The sequence below is a fragment of the Leishmania mexicana genome, chromosome 24, assembly GCF_000234665.1.
Source record: "Leishmania mexicana MHOM/GT/2001/U1103 complete genome, chromosome 24".
Classification (NCBI taxonomy): domain Eukaryota; phylum Euglenozoa; class Kinetoplastea; order Trypanosomatida; family Trypanosomatidae; genus Leishmania; species Leishmania mexicana.
This window is the reverse complement of record NC_018328.1, coordinates 549407-566130: the sequence shown is the minus strand read 5'-3', so window position 1 is coordinate 566130 and position 16724 is coordinate 549407. Positions and strand designations below refer to the sequence as shown.

Here is a 16724-nt window from a genome sequence, read left to right as displayed (position 1 = left end):
CTTTCCGCGCTTTAATAGACTTGGCGTTTAACCGTTAACACCCTCCTGCCTCAACAACAACAACAAACGGCAGAACCCCACCACCGTCCAGCCCACCATCATCATTGGCCTGTTTTGCGTGCCTTCCTCTCTCCACCCCGCCATTATCCACACTATAGCCATGCCCACGCACACGCACACGCGCACCCGTGTGGTGAGGCTGATTTCGCACCCTCCCCCGTACACCGACCACGTTGGTGAGAAGGGGGAGAATCGCAATCCGGAACGTGGCTCGCAGGCGCGCAGCGACACACCAAAGCTGAGGGAGCTCACAGAGGCGGCGATGCGGTTGCATGCAGAGACACGCGCAAGTAAACGCACGCCACATTAACAAGCCTGCCGCCGCACGCACACAGCACGTCCGCTGACACGCACCTCTGCAGAACTACGCCTACACGTGCGCATGTGTGTGTGTGTGGCTGTCTGCTGGCTTACACGGCAGTAGAAAATCGCGAGAATGGCGAGAGAAGCGAAGGAAGGCGACGATGTCTGCAGCGGTGTGGAGTCTGTGGGAAGGGGGGGCTGAGTGGAGGTGAGACCTACCGCGGCCCCTTAGCCGTGATGAGGACTGGACTCACCGTCTTGAGCCGACGTAGGCATTCCGTCCTCTCGCCACTCACAACCGAATCGCGCACCTTTCTTCCCTTCTCTCATCTACCGGAAGACGTCGCGGATGTCGGGGGTGATGGTGTACACTAGCGGTGCGCCGGACGCGCCACTTGCACCCAAGATGTGTGGCGAGTTTGGGTGAAAACTGAGAGACAGCACCGAGCCCGTCTTGTAGCTGCGCGAGACGACCATCTTTGGAGCAGCGCTGCTGTCTCGCCCATCCCACAGCGCGATCTCGCCCTCCTTGCCGCCCGTCGCGAACAGGCCTGGGACCTGTCGAGAGCAGCTAAACGTCATGTCGGCCTGGTGCGGCTGCAGCTGCCAGAGTGGGGTGACTGGACTGGGGCCCGCCTTGCTGCTCGCCATGCGCGTGTCGAACGCAGCCCAATGGCCCCCACTCGTCGACGCCATCACCACAGGGGCTGATGCTGCGGCTGCACCGGTCGAGGGAATAAATTCAACGTGCTCGATGATGCCTGGAAGTCCGTAGCGCTGCGCCGTCTGGTCCGGCTGGCGGCAATCACGAAGCACCATGCTCGCATCGAAGCCGCCGGAGAGCAGTAGGTTCGCCTCTGTCGCGTGCCAGTCAAGCGACTGCACCTTCTCCAGCTCGCTGTACGTGCCGAGGCAGACACCGCCTTGGTTGAGGTCCCACAGCTTGATGGTGCGATCGGCGCTGCCGGAGGCGAAGATGTTCTGCGCAACTGTGTTCCACTTCACCGAGAGGACCGCCTCCGTGTGCGAGTCCCCCTTCAAGTTCCGCTTCAGCATCCTTTTGGAGTAGTTATACGACCGCCGCTCGCACCCACCGAGGATGACCGCGGGTTCGACAGAGTCCATCACATCCAAGGCCCAAATCTCAATAAAGGGCAGCATGGTCCCCACCGCCAGCATGGACATGGTGCCGTCTGTCAGCCACGAGCTGCAGAGCGGGAACGCCGCAATCTCCATGTCGTGGTGCACGTACATATTGTCCTCTGGCTCGTCGTAGACGTACATCTCCAGCCGCGGGACCTGTGCATCGGCGCACGCCACGGTGAAGACGAGATCCGTCGGCTTCAAGGTGATGTCCTCCAGCTCATCCTCGTCCTCCGACTCCACCTCCTCAAGCAACGCCCTAGGACCGCCACCCGCAAAGACGCGCAGTGTGTCGTCGACGTTCGCGTTCAGGCCGTCCTCGTCGTCGTCATCGACGTAGTCATCCTTGTTCTCCGCCTCTTCGTTGGCGGCCCGGGTTTTCTTGGCATCCCTCTGCTGCTGCTCCTCTTCCTCGATGTACCCGGGGTGCTGATGGCGCAGCTTCAAGCGCGCCTGCTCAGCAGTGTCCGTGGACAGGATTGGGGTAGCCTTCATGGCCCCCTTGGGCACCCAGCAGAATGTAGTCAACATGAGCTCGCACGCGCTGCTTCGGGGAGAAAAAATGCGCTGTGTGTGCACAATCGACTCAGCTGTGAAGGTGTGTGTGTGTGTGCGTACGGGGAGGGGGCGGGGACTGGAGTAGTGGCCAAGAGTGAGGGGGGCGAGGGCTTCGGAATTATGCTCTTGGAGAGAAGGGGGTGGGCCGCGACTCAGCTGTGAAGACGCGGGTGTGTGTGGTGGGGGGAGGGGAGGAGGGGAGGAGGAGGGGGGCGGGAGCTGGTGAGAGGCAAAAGTGCTGAGGCATTTGCGGCAGACGGCTCCAAGGAAGGCGTGAATGAGAGGTGTTGAGCCGAGACGCAAAACGCTTGCTGGGATTTCGCGGGGGGAGGCGCGCATGGCGCACACGTGCGCACACGTAGCCCCATGCAAGCTCAGAGGCAGAGAGAGAAGAGCAGTGGCACTGGACAACGGGACCAGCTGAGATGGTCACTGCCCTCTACCCGTTTCCTTTTCTCCGTCTATGCGTCTGCGTCGCGTTGTCTTCAAGCGAAGAGTTACAAATTCGATGCAAAGCGGTGCATCTGCCGGCGCCACCACGAGGAGGCATGAGATGCAGCGAGCAGCACTGGCGCTGAGGCGGCACCGCTTGCCTTCTGCTCGGCTCCGTGTGCTCTCTCCGCGGCGCCGCTTTCTTGAGACCTCCCTACGTAGCTCCTTTTGAGCGGTGAGGGCGGCGGCGATCGCAGCGATGTCAACAGCTCCTGCAGCGGCTGGCCAGTCGCCTCGCCCGCTGCCGCGTGCGCGACACTCCTCGGTCGGAGGGTGGACATAGGGTGTTGCATGATGAAAGCCTGCATCTTGCGCATCGCATTCAGCTGTGCTGAGATGATCATGTTGACCAGAACCGCAGGTAGCAAGCCCATGGGGTGCACAAGACCAACGTACTCCACGACACAGTACTGGTGCGGCACCGCCGAATTTGCAGCGTCGCCAGACACGGTGGTGGAAGTAGCACTGGGCTTCCTCGTCGCTGTACTCGCTACCTCGATGCCTCTGTGCTGAGCCGCCGCTTGATAGTGTCGCAGCAGCACAGGCGGCAACACCTCCTCCACGCGAGCAGTGTCGAGGGGGCGGGCCACCATGCCGGAGAGCAGCACCACTGCCCGAACGTAGCGCGACTGATGCGGGACGAGGGGCATGTGGTAGCCCAGCGGGGTGGAGAAGGCTTTCATGTACGTTGTGCCGTCCGGCCGCACCTCCTCCGCGACAACGATTTCGAAATCACGGTCTTGCACGAACGGGACGGGGCTGCGTGTCTCGAGGTAGTGAATCCCAACGCGGCGCTGACCAGGAAGGTACTTAAAAGCAGTCGGCGAGGAGGCGGCGGCAGTGGCGGGGTCAGACACCGCCGCGCTGCCTGTGGCAGCGCGGATAGCGTCCGTCGTACGTGGAGATGATGCCCGTTGGCGAAGCGCTCCTCGGCTCTGCGCTGACAGGCTGGTTGGGCTGCGCTGACTAACAGCCGCTCCCGCAGTGCCGATGGAGGTTGACAGGCGATACTGACGCTCCACCGCCTTGGTCTGCTCCGGTGGTGTCAGCTCTCGCAGCAGCGCGCTACGACGTAAGTGCGAGTCCCACCTAGGGCGAATGTCGTTGTCCATGTATTGGAGCACATCCCTGGGTGAGCACGGCAGCACCGCGTAGGCGCGCATGAGGTGCATCGGGCAATCCTCGACCGGGGTGCTGTACACAGAAATGCCAGTGTCTGAGTCGGCAGCGATGCAGCGGAACACCAGCGGTGGCTGAGGTGCAGAAGAGGGCGGAGGTGGCGGTGAAAGAGTCGCAGCCGCGGTGACGCTGCCGTCGCTGCTCAAGCCGACCGAGTGTCTGCCAAAGGCGCACGGTGTCGGACAGCCTGGTACAGGCGCCAGAGGGCACCGCAGTATCTCCTCCAGGTCGGTGTAATCCACAGCGCGCTCGTAGAGGCTAGCATCTGTTGCAGCGTCAACGGGCCGAGCGCTTCGGGGGCAGTGGAGAGGAGATTTGTTGGTTGTGGGCGGTGCGACTGGTGTAGAGACGGGCCGAGGAGATGTCTTAGCCGCAGGGACGGCAAAGCCGCCGCCATGCCCGATGAGGTCTGACACCCCGGGATCACGTGCCACTCTTGCACTGCCTTGCGTTACGGGCAGCGGCACCTCGCGGCGGCTCGCAGAAGAGGCACCACTGAGTCTCTCGATCCGCTTGAGACTACCACTGCTGCCGTCGCCCATGATGTTAGTCGCATGTGCCACCCGAGACGGCTCCCCGTGGAGAAGAGAGTGAACTCTGCGCAGGAGAACCTTGAGGAGGCCATCCCCGGCGTCCCTGGCGGGGCCGTCGCGCTCGGCAGCCGCCGTGGCGGGTGCGTACGACGACGAGTGCAGAAGGTACGACATCGTGACTGTGAGAGAGTGTTTTCCCGCTGCACTGGCACAGGGCGGTGTCGCCCTCGTCCTGTCTCCGTGCGGGTGTGTCTTCACTTGACCGCAGCTGAGAAAATGCCGATGGGCGATGCAGGGGGGAGGGGGGCAGCAGCAGGGGTTGGGTGCGCTGTGAAGCCGAGAAAGCAGGAATAGGTAAGCAAGAGCGCCAGCGGTGACGCGCGTGTGACTCTCGATGCGAGATAGCCCGAGCAAAGAGCAGGATGGAAAAACAATGAAGGGAGACGACGAGAGAGGGAGAGGATAAAAGATGAAATAGGTATCTGTGTGCCAGCGTCTGTATGTGTGTATATATATATATATGTGTGTGTGTGGGCCAGCAGGAGCGTGTGTGGTGGTGGCTGCTGCTGCTGCTGCTACTTGCCCCCTACGTGGTTCTCGTGGATTTCCGGATGGGAAGGAGAGAAGGGGCTAAGAGGGATGGAGAATGAAGAACGTTCCGTTTTCTCTCGCTTGTTGTTGTTTAGAGAGGAGGGAGGCACACGCACGCGGTTCGAAAACTTTTCACGCGGCTTCACCGGTTCGTTGCACAGTTGGGAGGGGGGAGAGGAGGAGAGAGTGGGAGGAGGACTGCATACACTCTTTGGATGTTTGATGGACTTGTGAAGGGGCACGAACACGGCAGCTGGGTAACACAGCGACTGCCCGTGCCTGCCACCGACCGTATGTATGTGTACCTGCGCGTGTGTCTTGGGGATTCGATAGACCGGAGAGGCCACAAGTGGAGCTGGGCAGGGGGTATCCACGCTCGGTCCCCCTCCCCGAATGCCTGCCGGAGTCACTGCCGTTGCTGTCTTTTGTCTTGATGCCTCCCGCACCCCTCGGACGAGCCCCATGCGCATCCTGGAGGCAACTCCAAGATGGGAGGACGGAAGCCCCACCCCCAGCTGTGTCCGCGGAAGAGCAGGAGGAAGGGAAGCCAGTCGGGGAAAGTGGAACAGCAAACATGCACAAGCCAAGCGCATCACTGCGGAAGTGGGAGCAGGAGAGAGCAGGGAGGAGTTCAGAAAGACACACAGAAAAAAAGGAGCTGATCGAAGGAATCGAACAAAGAACAACAAACGACAGCGGGCGCACAAACGTTAGTGAGTGGCCTCGCCAAAAACCACGAGGGACGCACACAGGGATGAAGGGAAGGGGAATCCGGTCGCAACAGTGACGCGCCAGTGCGAGACCGTATCGAAAACGCAAGCCGACTGTGTCGACTCTCCCTCCCTCTCCCCCACTGTCTGTCTTCCTGCGTGTGCGTGCAAGGAGGCCGATTGGGCGGCTCTTACGAGGTGGGGGGGGGGGGTGGCGGTGGCGGTGGCCCCCCCCCCAAAAAAAAAAAAACTACGAAACGGTGCCCACGTTCGGTGCGGGCGAAGGGGGTGAGGTTGCAACAAGCCGGGCAGAGACGGAGGAGGGACTGCAGGGGACAGGCATAGGAACAAGCGACATGGGCGCATGGGGACAGGGTAATGGGTCAGCGCACGTTGGGTATCCTAAACCGTCTGCTGTACCACCAGTACCCTACCAGCCGAGCTTCCGTGTTGGAACGGATGAGCTTCCGGCGCACTAGCTTCGCGACACCCAGATGCGTAAGTTGTCAAACGTTGAGGCGACGACGATGTCCGCGAGCATGTTCGTCGCGGGTTTGTGGGCACGTGCGCGGGCGTCGGCAGTGATGACCGCGTCTGCGACGGGAAGGGAGAGACAAACAGGGAGGAGTGAGAGTGCATGGCCAGGAGTTGTATACGTACATGGATGCGTGGGTGTGCATCACAGCGGGAAAAGGGGGAGGGGGGAGTGCGACGGGTGTGGTGGCGGGCACACGCCACCACAGGCGTGTTTCACAGCAGGACTAGCGATCTGAGCGAAGGAAGATCGCATGCGATGGAGAGGCCTCGGCTGAGACAGACGTCCGGTTGATTTTCTTGGCTTCTCGCGCTGTGTGCAGTGGCAGTGATGGCAAAAGTGGAGGACTCGGTTGGCCAGACACGTTACATAGATGGGAGCGTACAGAGAAATACACAGGCACAAGGGCACATGACCTACTATGTACATCAGACACGTACACGCGCAGATATCGGGCTCGCATCCGAATGCGTAGCTGCACGAACGCGTTCGCGAGTTGGAGACGAGGTGCCAACGCACGTGTGCACGTCACACTCTTGGGCATGTGCACTGCGTGCCGCTTGTGTGTGCAGAGAGAAAATGAGCGGGGGAAGGGGGAGGCGCGGAGCTGCTCCAGGTGCAAGAGTAACAGATGGAGGTGGGAGACGGTCAAACCCACAGTGCACGCCGGCGCTGGATGAGGCGCTGAAGGGCGCACAGAGCGGAACACCTGCGAAAAGAGAGAGGGCGGATACGCGCGCAAGAGAAGAGATGCAGTGAAGCATCAAGCACCTCCCTCTCGCTCTCTGCGCGTCTCTGCGCGGAAGCGGAAGGCGCCACCACACACACACACGGACAGGCACAGAAAAGCTTCCGCAGCGCGCCAGAGAGAGCGTGAGAACTCAAGATGAGAACGAGAGGCAAGAGTGCGCGAGAGAAGCGGTGCAGAGTACATCAAGGTGGCTCCATTACTCACCAGATTCAAAAAAAAAGCGCACTTGAAGCTGAACAGGAGCGATGAGGGAAGCTGTTGGAGGTACGCGGGAGATGCGGCACTGAGGAGAGGGGGGGGGGCGCCGCCCGCGGTGCCAAATGGCGGCGATCAGCACTTGTTTCACTTGTCGACGCTGTTGAAGGCGGCCTCGAAGCGCCGCAGCCACATCCGCTCTCCCTCATCGGCGCGGAGCGTCGACGGCAAGCACACCCGGATTGGCTGCACCTCCTGCTGCACGGCAATCATGGGAAACCTTGCCTCGAGATGAGGAGCTGCCTTGGACGAGGCGGCTGTTGCTGCTGCCGCCGACACGGGCGCCCTTGCTCCCCGTCTTGAAGGTGCCGCAGCTGCCCCGGCCGACAGCGATGCGTCGGCGCCTCGGTCAGTGCGGCGCCGCGCGCGAGTCGGCGCTCCCTGTGGCTCATTTGGCAGCGACAGGGCTAAGAGCTCGAGCCCGAACGTTGTGGACTTACTTGCCTGCAGCAGTGAGGCGTACGCCGTTTGGGGGTTGGACTGGCCTCCGTGGCTCGAACGCCGCTCTGACCGCGAAGACGACACCATCACCGTAGGATCGCGCTGACGTGGCGACAACATCGCCTTTCCCGGCACCCTCTTATCGCCGACCCTCAACCCGCGGGTCCGCAAGCTCCCACTGCCCAGCTTCGGCTCTCTTGCGCGCGCAGCGGCTGTGTGTGACATGGCAGAGGTCGCAGCGGCGCCGGCGCTGGTGTTTGTTCCCGTGTCCTCAGCGGCGGTGGCGGAACCGTGCGGCTCTGCGGCTTCCTCAGCTCCGAGGGCTTTGAGGGCGGCAGTGACGGCCTCCACCACCGCGTCGCCAGCGCGCTGACGCCACAGGCGGATGAGTCGAGAGGTGTACTCGCCCAAGAGAGGGGTGCCCATTGGCGAGGAGTGCGTCCCTGTGCCATCCACGGCGGCGGTAGCGTTTCTACAGGCTGGCAGCGGCACCTGCCGCGAGCAATCCAGTTGGGCAGCCATGTGCGCCAGCATCATCTGATCCTCCCTCATGCGGAGCACCTCTGCATCGAGGCCTCCCAAAGAGCCGCGCAGGTACGTCATTTTCTGCCTTGCCAATGACTGCGCCGAGGTGGGTGGCACAGGCAGGAATAACGGAGGCCGCGAGCGGTTCGACCACGCGAGGGCACTGCTCGGGTTCGCGGACGAGATGGACCGTTGCGACGACGCCTCCCCGCTATCGCGGACCGCGTCGGAGACGATCTTCCACTCTGTGGTGGAAGGGGCGCAGATGGTGACCCGCTGTGACCCATCCGGACCTGCCACAGCAGTCTTCTCCTCCTCCGTGATCGTGCGGCGAGAGGCAGAGCCCGGCTCCCTCGCCACCGCCGCCGTGCCCAGGGCGCGCACGGGAAAGCACGTAAAACTGGCGGGGGTCGTGGTGTGCAACCTCCGACGAGTCCAGTCTACCCCTCCCTCCGTCAGGAACACCGACGTTTCGGGCTCTGTATCGTCGACGCCAGGGCTGCTGTGTCGCCACCCCGCCTCCACCTCCGCCCCTGCACTCCTCGTGTAATCCGGGGTCAGAGAAAGCGGTGTCGGCCACGCGGTCACCGTAGTGCGACGAGGGCAAAGCGACCCGCTCGCTTCCGAAAAAGAGTACGAGGACGACGACGTGTACGCGCACTTGTGCACGTTTAGGGCCGCGTCAGTGCCGTTCGTCTCCGCAGCTGACGGCGGTGGGCCCACCTCAACCGTTGCCGGTGCGGGGTGTACCGACTTGACGCTGGTCATGGGCGAAGTGGCCATCAGGTTCGGCGCCGCCGTGGAAGCGCTCGCGCTCTCGGTCCCCAGCACCCGCGTCTTCCACGGCTTAAAGGCGTCGTGAGCGGAGATGAGCACCAGCAGCCCGGTCTTTGGGTCGACATCTGGGGTGGTATCCAGGGGGTGCAGCAGGCCCATCTGCCGTAGAAGGGCCAGCGGGTACACGCGCACAAGTGGGTTACGCATCGCCTTCGCTTGCGGGATCGGCGAGAGAACACCATGGATGTAGCCGTCGCGCACGCAGCCTGTGGCGTCATGCATGGGCGGATCAAGAAGAGCGAATGATGCCGCGGCAACGTCTCTCATGCTGGAGGAGCAACTCCATGAATGCGGCAGCGGATTGCGCACCAACTCGCCGATTGCGTGCGGCATGAAGTGCGCTGGTGGTGGTGGCGGCAGAGGGGGCAGAGGCGGCGCAGCGCTCGCGCAGCATCCTGGATGGTGTGCGGATCCGTCGTTGGTGCCGGCATCTACCTTCCCTGACCACGCTGCGGCAGCCCTTGGGTCGGCTACGGCTGCTGTTGCAGCGGGTGTAGCAATGCGCGTCGAGGACGGTGGCGGCGACGAACGAGACCTGGGTGCGCTGCCGCACTGACGAGGAGCTGCCCCGTCCGCAGCGGCGCCGGTGGCTGTTGCAGCTAACCGGGGTTGAAGCAACGGCTGCTGTGCATTAGTGCCGACGGCGGTGGTGGGGCTACCCGGCTTCTGCTTCTTGGATCTGCGCAGGATGTCATAGAGCAGCACGGCTCCGCTTTCCTTCTTCGCCCTTGCGGAGGGCACACCGACGGCAGCGATGCGTTCTCCAGGAGCACTGACCGCGTTCTCGGCCACTCCGCACTCGTCCGCGTTACCCTCGGTATCGTCCACGCCGTCGAGGATGGATGGCAGCACGACTTCGATGTGGCCGTCCTTGTAGGCTTGAGTAATCACCGTGGCCTGCTCGGTATCGCTGAAGGTGCGCGGGTCGCATAGGTCCCATGTGTCCACGCCACAGAGTCCAACCGTGCTCACCTCGTAGCACATTGCTCCGAGGGCGTGGTTCGGTAGCGAGGCCCTGCCGCCGCCAAAGGTTCGAAAAGACGAGCTGCGTCCTGGCAGGCTGGACACCCCTGTCCTGTTGTGCGACACTTTCGTACAGTTATTGCTGGCGGCGGCGACGGACTGGGGCAGCTGCAGCGACGTCGTCGCCGCCGACCACGCGCTGGTGTAGGTGGCGATGGCGAAGTGGGGCAACGGCAGCAGATCCTGCTGTAGTGCGTTCGGAGAAAGACTGAAGACCCGCACGTTGCCATCAAAGCCCGCAGCAAACACGAGAAGGTGCGGCTCAGAGAACGGCACGGTAGATGGCGTTGCCACCGAGGTGGCGGCCGTGATGCGCGCCGTGGAGGGTAGCTCCATGCTCGCATGACTGGGCGTCGCAACCGTCGGCTTTGAGGGGTTGGTGGCCAGTAGCTCCAGCGATGACACACCGCCGCGCGAGGCACGAAAGGATGCCGACACGCGCAGTTCATGACTCTTGGCTACGCGCGCTGCGCTACTCGCGCCTTTATCACGCGAGGTAGCGCTCAAAACCTCGGCGAGCAGGTGGGCGAGAGGCACGACATGCACGTACCCCGCCGAGTCACCACAGGCCATCAGCAGCGACGACTGCGGCACCCCTACCACCTCACGGGCAAAAGAAACGCTGGTGATGTAGTGCTCCTGCTGCTGAGGGCCCCGCGTGTGTGCCCGTGGCGTGAAGTTTGGCGATGCGGTAAGAAACACCTGCGGCCCTAAAGGTGAAAAGGTATGTCGCCCTAGCGTGCGCTGCAGCGCGTAGGAGTACAGGAAGAGGATGCCGGTGTCGACGACGGCGAGCAGCATGTCGTGCGCCAGGTCGTTGAGGTAGTTCAGGCTCACAACGCGGCCGACGTCCGGCAGCCCGTGCGCGTCGCACAGCACCTCCACGTGCAAGGGGCTGCTGCGGTCGACCATGCGGTAGAAGAAGAGCTGTGTGTCAGCCGTGCCAAGGCACAGGTGAGACTCCCGCACCACGCAGCAGGCCGTGATCGTGGTATCGCTGCAGCCACCACGGGTGGCGCTTGTGGTGCACTTCGTGTCCTTGGCTGCCGTCGCTGCGGGAGCTACAGTAGTGACGGTCCCACCACCGTGCGTTGGCGACGGCGCGACGGCTGCCGCCGCCGAGGGAAGCTCCACTCGCATCGAAATGAAGTTCTCCTCTCCGCTGGGCTTCGGCGCACTCGTGACCTCGTACCGGCGGACCTCGCACACGTGACCGCTGCACAACAATGTGCGGCACCCGGTGCTGGAGATTGCGCCAACGTCTTTATCTGCGAGCAGCGTGGGGCTGCTAGCGCCTGACGTCGGGCCTCTGGTACTCTGCGTGAATGGGTCCGTCGTGCTCATGACGGAGCCGAGGCGTGCGTCCAGCGTCAGCACTCGACTGTCGCGTGTGCCAACCAGCACACGCGTGCGCCCTTCAGTGCTCCAGCTGCAGCACGTCAGGAGCGCGCGCCGACTGCGCACCGCCAGCTCCTTTTCCGCCGCGCGCGGCACATGCAGAGGCGCACGGAAGCGCTTACCTGTCTCGTAGTACCACACGCACCACGTGTCGGTGCTGAAGCTGTGCAGCTCGCCGCGCCCGGGGTCGAGCAGGAGCCCAATAACGGCTGATGAGTGGGTCTGATGAGGCCGCAGCCGCTGATGGCACTTATGCAGAGCGGCATGCAGCTGGCGTTGGCGCCGCACCTCCTGCGCCGCCGCAGCAGCAGCCTTTGCTTTTTCAGTCTCGGTGCTGACGGTCTCGCCCCCCAAGCCGCGCATCCCACCGCAGGTGGAAGAGCCCACCGACGCGGTGACGGACGCAATGTGCGAGCGCTGCGGCGAGAGAGTCGTCACCTTCTGCGTCGCTGCGAGAGCGGTGGAAGTTGGAGTAGAGAAGGGCAAGGCCGACTGCGTCAATGGAGGCAGTGACAGCGACGACCCCAGCGACGGCGACGACGAAGGGGGCAAAGGCGCCTCCTCCACCTGCATCCCCTCTGTCGACGATGCGGGTGCTGCGTCAGCTGGGTTCGAGTTCATCCCCTCTGTCGCATCAGTCGCCGCCGGCATCTCGAGACCCTTGACGGTGCTGATCGAGGCGCCACCCCGCGCTGGCCCACGCGCTGCAGGCTCATACAGGACGGGACCGCGCAGCCCGCAGACCAGCCGCTGCGTCGTGGGCAAGTATGTCAGGCAGCCATCAACGTCGTTGGCAGAGCACTTGAGGGTCATGGAGGCCATGTCCTCGACTCGGCTGCTCAACCCGCGCGGGGGTAGGATAGAGGTCAAGGGACGCGACCCCCTTTCGTCGTAGATGCGGATGCTGTGGTCCGACATGAGGATGGCCACCTGCTGATGCGGTGGCATGAAGCAGACATCAATGATGTCGTACGCCTCCTGCGGGTACTGGTGGACACACTCCGTCAAGGTGCGGCCGACAGCCCACAAGAAGGCGCGGCGGTCACTGTGTACCGTGACGAAGCGGCGGCCACTGGCGCAGCTCACCATGAAGCGAATCGGCTTGGCAGTTGCCATTACCACCGTTGGACTGCCAAGGGCGTAGTCGAGGGTGTCGGCGGCTGCCGCGAAGGAAGTGCGCACGATGCCGCCGTCGGGGTCGGAGGAGATGATGCAGTGGCCCACGCCACAGAAGAAGAGACGGTTCACTGGCAAACCACCACTGCTGGTGACCGCGGTCATCCCCGCGGCGGCCAACGAGTACGGCGACACTGTTCGCGTTTTTCGGTGACCAACGGCGGACAGACGGGAGTAGGTCACGTTGGAGTCGAGGGACGGCAACGGCATCTCTGACGCAGGCGTCGACGCGGCGCCTATTTCTGGCGGCAGCACCTCCGGGTGGGCGAGGACGGAGCCGTACACCTCCAGCGGGTACGCCCACCCAGCGCCGGCAGCGGCGGCGTGCAGGGCTGTGCGTGACAAGACCGCTGTCAGGTCCACGCAGCCGACCATGCCACTCATGGTGCCAAAGAAGAAGAAGCCCATCTCTGCGTCGAAGAAGGCGGCCGTGGGCGTGACGTAGCCCACGATGGGCCGCGCCACAATCGGCTCGCTCTCACCTTCCGCGTATTCCATGATCCGGGCGGCCGCCGCTGCTCCGAGCCAGCCACCGCCGTCGCTGCACGTCGGCTTGTGCCGGCCACACTCGCCAGGCTTCAGCCCATAGCGCTTTGTAAAGAATGTAGACGGCTGCTTGACCTGCGGCACCGCCGTCGCCAGTGAGGTGCAGCCACGCAGCTTCAGCAGCACCCCACCAGCCGGAAAGTTCACGACGGTGATCTCCGCCGCGCTCGTCGCCACCATGAGAAACTCGCCGCCGTGCAGGAAAGTCATGGTGAGCACCCAGGACTGCCCAATGTTCAGGATCGTGGACACGAACTGGCCGCTGGTGGTGTCCCACACCTTGAGGAGGCCGTCCTTGCTGCTGGTGACAGTGTACCGCCAGGTCGGGGAGGCGAGAATGTGATCTGCCGCCTCACTATGAAGGGCACCAAGGGTGGCCTCGGCAGCCGCGCCGAGGCTGTTGAACAGCACCGCCCGCTGCTGCAGTGCAACAGCGTCATTGCCGAGGCCGATCTTGTGCAGCCGGCGCCGACACGCTTGGCCGCTGCCTGCAACGCCGGCAACACTGCTAGTACCGCCGCCGAGCGCCACCCCATCGTCGAGTGAGTCACTGTCGTCGTCACTTCCATCCTCATGGGTGCTGGTGAACGAGCGCGGCACGGTGTGCGCATCGCTCCCGGCGCCGATGTGGCGGCCCGATCCGCCCCTCTTGGGTGCGGTCATCTCCGACAGATCCTCCAGCACCGCCGTCGGCACCCGCGCATAGGCCGCCTCATGCCGCTGCGACAACCATGTCGCCTCCAGTCCGATTAGCAGGTTGCTTGCGACGTCGCTCCAGCACACAAGATGCTGCACTGCAGCGGCGCGGCTGCGCCGAGCGCCAAAGGCACTCTCTGTGGGGCCCATGCTGCTGCCGCTGGGAGACTTCTCTCCGCCGCGGCTCGGCTGCGGCTGTGAGCCGTGCACCATCCGCACGCGCTGGTGATGCTGATGCCTTTCCTCCTCCTCCACCAGCCTCGCTGCCACGCTCGATGTCCATAGATATGCGTACAGCTGTGCTGGCTGCTGCAGCAGGTCCTTCAAGCCAGGGGCTGTGAGCCGCGCCTTTGCTGCTAGCAGGCTTCGATCTGCAGCGGCCCCACTCACCCCGCTGACGGACACATTCATGGACGAAGGCACCACACTCGCGCCCGGTCCGGTGGTGTTGGATGGCAAGATCACCATCGACCCGGCTAAAGAGGAGGTGGTGGAGTGGAGCATCCCTACTGGAAAAGAGGGATGCACGAGGCCGCAACCGGTGTCGCTGTCGTGCATCGAAAGTACTTCGTCGGCGTCGCTAGTGTCCGAGTGAGTGCTGCTGCTGACCTCTGCCTGCTGCCGCACCGCAGCGGGGAGCGCCTTCGACTGAGGGTCCCAAGACGGCGCAATCAGCCTTGCAGCTGAGCCAAGCGGTGATGGGCATAGAGTGCCACGTGATGTAGAAGTCGGCGCCGCATCAGGCGAAACGACCTGAACCACGTGCGGCGGCCCCCAGCTAACGTTGCTACGTCCACCAGCGCCCCCGTTGCGGCGCGGGGACGCATTACTGCCAACCCTGTTGCTCACCACCGTACCTGCAGGTTCGAAGTTCACGAAGCTCAGCATCTTGGGACGCGAGGAGAGCGCTCCACCAGTGCCGCCAGGTGCACCAGTCAGCGAGGCGCCCATCAGCCTTGGCACCTGGCTCTGCAGGACGCACGCTTGGTAGCGTTGCAGGACCTCTTCCTGCGCAACGCACTGATGCCACGCCGCCCGGTGCTCGCCCTCATCGCACCTTTGGGCGAGGCGCTCTGCCCAGTCGGTCAACTCTGCCTTGAAGTGGCGCAGCTGATCCACACGCACGTCGCGGCGACGAGTCTGGCACAACATCGTCACGGAGTTTAAGCACGCCAGCCCCACGTGGGTGGCATTGGCGTTGCTGTAGGGATGATGACTGCCTGTGCCGGGCCGCGGCTGAGACAGTGACCCGACAGGGGGCATCGGCGGCTGTCCTGATGCGACCCCCGCCGCTGCAGGGGAAGCCCCACCGCCCCCGACACTGGCGTTTACCGACTGGGCGGAGTTCTCAATCACCATCTCCAGCAGCAGCTCAACAAGCCATCCGGTGGTCAAGGCAGCGTCATTGCTTTCCCTGGTAAAGGGCTCCGCTAGCTCGCGCCGGTCTCCCACCGCCATTTCGGCCAGTGTAGGCGCTACCGGCTCCCCCTCCGCCCTTCTCACACTGGGCAACGTGGAGAGTGAAGGCGTCACAGCCGCCCCAGCGGCAGCGGCTAAGACACCAGCAGCCCGGGGCGAGGCGGAACTCGGGCGTACGGATGGTAATGCCGACGGATGCTGTGGCCGCGCGTCACACCGCAGCACCCCCATGCCAGTCTTACCATGCATAGCATCCAGCACCACCGGAGGCCGAGGGGCAGTTCCTACTGTAGGGCGGACCATTGAGGGCGACTGTGGAGTCGCTTCGCCGTCGCGCCCGGCCGATCGGGGTCGACTCTTGGGTGCCTTCGCCGTTGTCGCCGTCGCTGCCGCCGCCACCGCAGCCTTGCCCCTCCCCTCTGCGCTGCTTGTGCCGCTGCCGCCGCCGCCGATGTCGTCCCTGTGGAGGGTGTTGATCATCTCGCTAGAAAACAAGTTGTACTGCCGGAACAGCGCCGCCAACTGTGCAACATCGCTGGCGCCGAGGTAGGCAGCACACGAGAGAGAGGAGAGGGGGATCTGTGTGGGGTTGTAACGTCCACGCAGCTGTCGATGTAGCGAGATGCGCTTCTCCGGGTCATCGGGCAACAGCGGCATACATGCGTTGTCGATCTCCATGAAGTACTGCGCTGCGTGGGCTCGGGCCCTGGCCGTGCGCTGCAGTGAGGACGACTCGTTCATCAGGAAGGCGTCCGCACCTCGGCCGCCGCCGCCACCCCTGTAGGTGCTGTCGACAAACTCGGTGCGCTCCATCACTGGACACACAACCTACGGTATGGATAGAGAGAGTGTTTGTGGCCAGAGATGCGTAGACGTGACCACGGCCAGCGCTGGTGGGGCGGGTTGATAACGCGAGCAGTGATGCGGCTGATGACAGTGGCGACCAACGTCGCGGCAAGGCGCCCAGGCGAAGTGAGGAGAGCAGATGAAGCACGCAGACTGTGTGAAGTCAGCAAGCGCACAGGCGAGCGAAACGCCGTGGGGGGGGGAGAGGGGCGGCGACGGATGGACGGACGAGTGCGGTGGCCGCTTTTGATTCCAAGCGATGGTGCTCCTCCAATCCACCTTGACGGAGCCGTGTCTGTGCCTGTGTGCGTCCCATGAGACCGATAAGATGAAGACACGAACTCGCATTGCCGCCACCGGCAGCAGCGGCGACAGGCAGAGGAGGTCGAGAGAAATGGAGAAGAGATAGAGAAAGCGGAGAGAAGAGGGGATCGCACTGAGCAGATAGAGCTCGCCTCTGCGGCTTGAGTGTGACTGTCAAGCGACCCCCCCCTCCCTGTGCGCGGGGAGAGGGGGGGCCAGCGAGCGACGACTCGTCAGTGTAACCGCATCTGTGCATACACAGACCGCCTACGCAGACACACGTAGAGAGAGTGAGAAGCAGGAGGGAGTGGTGCTCAAGGCCACACGTCCCAGACCTTCGAAGACGTCCGTGGCCATCCGCTGCAGCCTGTCGCCATGTCTCGAGTCCAACGTCGTTTGTTTGT

At 63.5% G+C, this 16724-nt stretch overlaps 3 protein-coding genes across 3 annotated transcripts; all 3 read right to left on the bottom strand.

Moving 5' to 3' along the window:
• Positions 1–693: 693 nt before the first annotated feature.
• Positions 694–2001, bottom strand: LMXM_24_1490 (conserved hypothetical protein; the record flags this gene model as incomplete). The annotated part of the gene is made up of 1 exon (XM_003875918.1): positions 694–2001. One exon carries the CDS (start codon positions 1999–2001, stop codon positions 694–696), a length of 1308 nt encoding a protein of 435 aa, XP_003875967.1.
• A 560-nt stretch (positions 2002–2561) lies between these two features.
• LMXM_24_1480 (conserved hypothetical protein) lies at positions 2562–4442 on the bottom strand (the record flags this gene model as incomplete). Its single annotated transcript, XM_003875917.1, has 1 exon — positions 2562–4442. One exon carries the CDS (start codon positions 4440–4442, stop codon positions 2562–2564), a length of 1881 nt encoding a protein of 626 aa, XP_003875966.1.
• Positions 4443–7197: 2755 nt separating this feature from the next.
• On the bottom strand, positions 7198–15912 carry LMXM_24_1470 (conserved hypothetical protein; the record flags this gene model as incomplete). The annotated part of the gene is made up of 1 exon (XM_003875916.1): positions 7198–15912. One exon carries the CDS (start codon positions 15910–15912, stop codon positions 7198–7200), a length of 8715 nt encoding a protein of 2904 aa, XP_003875965.1.
• Positions 15913–16724: the final 812 nt, after the last annotated feature.